Source organism: Triticum urartu, chromosome 6A, assembly GCF_056163025.1.
Source record: "Triticum urartu cultivar PI428250 chromosome 6A, HENAU_Tu73, whole genome shotgun sequence".
Classification (NCBI taxonomy): Eukaryota; Viridiplantae; Streptophyta; class Magnoliopsida; order Poales; family Poaceae; genus Triticum; species Triticum urartu.
In genome coordinates this window covers 32,814,237-32,820,004 of record NC_141878.1, presented here as the reverse complement: position 1 = coordinate 32,820,004, position 5,768 = coordinate 32,814,237, and the positions used below count along the sequence as shown (strand labels likewise).

The 5,768-nt window shown below is 48.6% G+C and overlaps 1 protein-coding gene across 1 annotated transcript; it reads right to left on the bottom strand.

Moving 5' to 3' along the window:
- Window positions 1-3,542: 3,542 nt before the first annotated feature.
- Window positions 3,543-4,103, bottom strand: LOC147963553 (uncharacterized). The gene has a single exon (XM_087529615.1). The coding sequence runs from the start codon at window positions 4,101-4,103 to the stop codon at window positions 3,543-3,545; it is 561 nt and encodes a 186-aa protein (XP_087385741.1).
- Between the last annotated feature and the right edge of the window lie 1,665 nt (window positions 4,104-5,768).

Here is a 5,768-nt window from a genome sequence, read left to right as displayed (position 1 = left end):
GGCCACTACTCCTCCTCCAAGTCCGGCAAAGTGTCAGGCCACTCCTCCTCCAAGTCCGACACAGCGTCAGACGTCCACTCCTCCTCCAAGTCCGGCACAACCTCAGGCCACTGCAAGTCCGGCACAGCTTCAGGTCACTCCTCCTCGTCCAACTCAGCCCCGTCAGCCATCTCCGCCGCCTCAGCAATCGCAGAAGAGACACCCCGCAGCTATGGTGCGTAGTGGTACGAGTCGAGGTCATAGTACAGGAAGTACAGGCGGAGGCAAGCGATATAAATATGGTCCAAACCTCACTACTCCTCTTCCTGAGAGGGCTTACGACAGGATCGAGGAGCAAACCAATGCCATAGTGCGGGCAGAAGTCGACGCCCATTTTGGACCGAAACCCCCACCGCCGCCAAGGGAGAAAGTGCCTGTGGAAGTAGTTGACCACTTCATTCGTATGGCTCAACCACCAGCTCCTAAGCCTCTTGACACAGACTATGAGCGCCACATCAGGAAGTTACATCGACAACGTCTACAGAAGGAGGCGAGCTCGAGTTCGAGCAAACAACAAGCAGCTGTCAAAAAATGCGGGAAAACCGTTGCCCAGCTGGGAGAACAGGCGGCGCAATCGATCCCCCCACTTGTTGTGCCGCCAACAACACGTGACAGTATGCGCGCCCAATATTATTGTGGCCAAACAATTTACGTTCCCGAGGTGGGCGATGTGGTAATAACCTAGGAGCATATAATGCAGGCTGAAACTCTCAAAATCACTGTTGGACAACTCCAACATGCCTGTGCTTACAGAGGAGGAAATAAAACGGAAATATGCCCGGGGCCAACCTTTGGTCAAGCCAGAAGAGGTCAAGAAGCTCCCAACGAGAATGTATGAATTACATGAATGGTACATGGACATTACCAAGAGATCCGATCGAGAGTCCCTCATGGTGCAGGTCAAGAAGGATCATTACTACCATGAGAAACCTGTGACCGTTGAGTATTCTGAACTGTTTCAGTTATACAATCAAGACGCACTCGACAAATCTATCGTCAGCTGCTATTGTCTGTAAGTGATTTCTTTCTGTAATTTAAGTCTCAAGCTAGCTGTAGTGATCCTTTTGATCAATCATTACCTGTAATTATCCTCACTATATTCTTTTCTGTGGTATTATGCAGGATGAAGTTGTATGAAATGAGAAAAGGTGGACGCTATGGCATTGGGTTCATTGACCCAAACACCGTTAATGAATACACATGGACAACAAACAAGCATCATGAAAAGCAGGTAGAGGACAGCATGCTAGAGTTCTTGAAGCGCCTCAAATACAATGAAGATATACTACTTCCTTACAACTTCCAGCGAGTCACACTTTCTTGTACTACAAATTCTCTGTTTTTGCCTACTAGCTAGCTACATGTTTTTGCTTACATATGCCCGCTTAATTAAGACATGCAAACGTGTGTGCATGCAGATTTCACTGGATCTTGTGTATCATTAAAGTTGGCGCCGGAACAGTTCAAATACTGGACTCACTACTCAAAGCAAATAGTGACTATAACATCTTGTTTGGGATAGTCAACAGGTAATTTCAATCATTATTAACTATATATCTCGGCCTATTTAGTTCGTCATTTCATGATATGAACTATTTAATAACCCCTTTATTCATTTTCTTTGTCAGCAGGCAGGGCTTGGGCAAGGTTCATCAGCGTCATGGAAGGCGAATGGAAACGACAGCTGAAATGGTTTCGACCCAAGGTAAGTAATTAAGTAGTACTAGCTAGCTAGCTAGCTGCCATCTCTTTAATTATCATGCTTGATTAATTATTATCTGATCAAATTAAATTCCATTCTCGTAATAAAGGCCCTGAAGCAGGCGCAGGGGACTAATCTGTGTGCATTCTGCGTTTGCGAGAACATTCGCATGATGGCATCCGAAAGGAGCAGATCTCAAAGACAGGAATGGGTACGCTTGTTAGAACACTATTCACAATTTTTACACCATTATCGATATCTAGTCACACAACTAATACACATGCATATTGATCTCCTTCTTAACAGTTCAAAGAGGTGCGGGACAAGCTCCTAGAAACGGAGCGCGTAGAAGCACTTCAAGAGGAAATAGCGGGATTTTTGCTCGACCAGGTCATAAATCCGAAGGGAGAATACTATTACCCGCTACCGCCCCCATCGACCAGGTCATGAACCACTTCCAATTGTCATCGTGCTCCGAGGGCACCAATTAGGCTAATGCCACTGGCTCCGAAGGCAACATGCATATGTAGGAGAAATTGTATATAGCTATACATGTGTGTATGTGTGAATTAATATATATGGTGGTTTGTGAGACATTGATGATATATATATGATTGGTTCTACTAGAAATTCTATTTATATATATATATATATGCATAACGCGTACAATGTGTAGTATCGTAAAATACCAGCAAACGAAAAAGAATTAAAATGGAAAACACAAAATTAAATGAAAAAGAAATCACAAAACCAAAACCCCCCCAAACATTTTAGTACCGGTTGGTGTTACCAACCGGTACTAAAGGGCTCCCGGCCCCCAGAGATGGCTCGTGCCACGTGGTTGCCCTTTAGCACCGGTTCATGCTGAACCGGTACTAAAGGGGGGGCCTTTAGTAACCACACTTTAGTGTCGGTTATGGAACCAGCACTAAAGGGCCTTACGAACCGGTGCTATTGCCCGGTTCTGCACTAGTGTACTTCCATGGATATAAAAAGATATAACTGATCATAAACTCAAAGTTCATCAGATCCCAACAAACACAACGCAAAAGTGTTACATCATATGGATCTCCAAGAGACCATTGTATTCAGAATTCAGTGAGAGAGAGGAAGCCATCTAGCTACTAACTACGGACCCGAAGGTCTACAAAGAACTACTCACGCATCATCAAGGAGGCACCAATGGAGGTGGTGAACCCCATCCAAGATGGTGTCTAGATTGGATCTGGTGGTTCTGGACTCTGCGGCGGCTGGATCAATATTTCGTCGACTCCCCTATGGTTTTGAGAATATTAGGGTATTTTTAGAGCAAAGATGCGGTCCAGGGGGCACCCGAGGTGGGAACAACCCACCAGGGCGCGCCTGGGCCTCCTAGCGTGCCCTGGTGGTTTGTGCTCTCCTCGGAGCACCCTCCAGGTGTAGCCAGGGCCCATTATGTGTCTTCTGGTCCATAAAAAATCTCCGTGAAGTTCCGTTGCATTTGAAGTCCGTCTGATATTGATTTCCTGCTATGTAAAAAACATGAAGAAACAACAACTGGCACTTGGCACTATGTCAACATGTTAGTACCAAAAAATGATATAAAATGACTATAAAATGATTATAAAACATCCAAGATTGATAATATAACAACATGGAACAATCAAAAATTATAGATACGTTGGAGACGTATCATTGCCATCGGTCGGGTGACCCCCACCCTGGGAGGGGTAGGGCTCCGAGTAGGGAGCACATCCGCCATGGTCGTAGGGCACGAGCGAGTCACTGCGTTGGCCGAGAGAGTCCACCCCTCCGACGCACTCTACTGAGCCTGCAAGACTTCGAACAACAAGACGAGCGAGTAGAAGCTGGAGTACGGAATAGGTGCATTACTCACACCCAGGGAGGTGGCGATGGGGTTGTAGGCGGAGCTGAGTCCTGTGAGGATGTGATCAATGAGCTCATCATCACGGACCGTAGAGCCAGCGGCAGCCATGGTGTCGGCGAGGGCCTTCATCTTGTGTATGTACTCAGCCGCGGACATCTCCTCCTTCCTCAGCGTCTGGAGTTGACGCCGGATGTGACAGACGTCGGCGCGGCTCTGTGCGCCGTAGATGACACCGACGGCCGTCCATACCGCCTGCGCCGTCTCGCAGCTGATGAGCTGACAGGCGATGTCCTTCTCTATGGAGGTGAGAAGGAGGCCCTTGACCTTCTGATCCTGAGTCCACCAATGGTGGTACGGCGGATTGGTAGTTGTCGTCGCGGCATCGCCAGTGCCCATGGGGTTGGTCTTGTCGGGTGCCGCCGTGGTGCCGTCCAGGTAGCCATGGAGGTTGGCGCCGGTTAGGACAGTGCCGGCGATGCCCCCCCCCCATAGCATGAAGTTGTGGCGGCCAAGGCGACAGAGATCCACTACAAAAAAATACACTTCCGTGATGATACGTGTTTGTCACAGTAGGTCGCTGAGGGAGTCCTGGATTAGGGGGTGTCCAGATGGCCGGACTATACCTTCGGCCGGACTCCTGGACTATGGAGATACAAGATTGAAGACTTCGTCCCGTGTCCGGAAGGGACTTTCCTTGGCGTGGAAGGCAAGCTTGGCGATACGGATATGTAGATCTCCTACCATTGTAACCGACTTTGTGTAACCCTAACCCTCTCCGGTGTCTATATAAACCGGAGGGTTTTAGTCCGTAGGACAACATACAGAACAACAATCATACCATAGGCTAGCTTCTAGGGTTTATCCTCTCCGATCTCGTGGTAGATCTACTCTTGTACTACCCATATCATCAATATTAATCAAGCAGGACGTAGGGTTTTACCTCCATCAAGAGGGCCCGAACCTGGGTAAAACTTCGTGTCCCTTGCCTCCTGTTACCATCCAGCCTAGACGCACAGTTCGGGACCCCCTACCCGAGATCCGCCGATTTTGACACCGACATTGGTGCTTTCATTGAGAGTTCCTCTGTGTCGTCGCCATCAGGAAGGATGCCTCGCCCCGTCTTTAATGACGGCACCATTGCTAAGGGAGCTTTGGCTGTCGGCCAAACCCTCCGGCTAGGTGGTTTTCTTATGACCGCATGTTCGGCTTTTGCGCCGACGATGACCTCTCGGGCCATCGAAAACAATCTTCATATCAGCTCGGAACTCGCCGAGCAGTTAGATCCAATGGAGCTCTCCTCCATAAACGAGCTCTTGGATCGCATCGCCGCCCTGGGAGTCGCTACGGATTACGACCAGATTGGGCCTAAACCCGATCTGAGAGAGATTAACTCTCCCCAAGTCACCCATCACGTTGCCGTGGTAGAGGGACAGTGCGGCGACCCTTCATCTATCTTAAGGACTAGCTACGTCCGGATTCCCGATCCCTCCAAGCCGGATACCCGCGGAGGGGAGGATATCACTCAAGACCTGAACTTAGAGTCAGGCGACGGGCTGGATTCATTGGACAACATCGAGGAATCCAAATTTTCGAGTTCGGAAATTCCTCGGCCTCTGAGCCTTGGATTGGGTGAGGCTTCGGATTTAATTCCACCCACCCACCCGAACATAAGCGATCTACCCCAAATCAGGCAAGAGCCCGAAGAAACAGTACATCATTAGTGGGCCAGATTCCTCCTGGTTAGGAACAGGATAAGGGACTGCCGCGAGGAAGACGCAATCTCAATCTTCTGCAATAATTGCACGGACAAGGGAATCCTCAACGCCATAAGTCGCCATGATATTACACGCTTCGCTGACTTGGCGTCTATTGTACGAAAGTACTGTGCGATGGAAAGCGCCTAGAAAACCGAAATAAAATTTTGGGACGATCCGGCCCTGAATACAAACCCAGTCCAAAATAAAAGGGTGCATCATCTCAGACACCTGGTTCAAACACCAAAAAGCAAAAACCCTCTACAGGGCATGGAACCGTACTGGAAGGATGGCTTAATGGACCCTGTAAAATTCACAGTACAGAGGACGCCATACCAACTCATAGCCTTAGAGCATGTTGGGTACTCCGGCAGGTGGCCAAAATTGGCGAAGATCTCCTAATTCC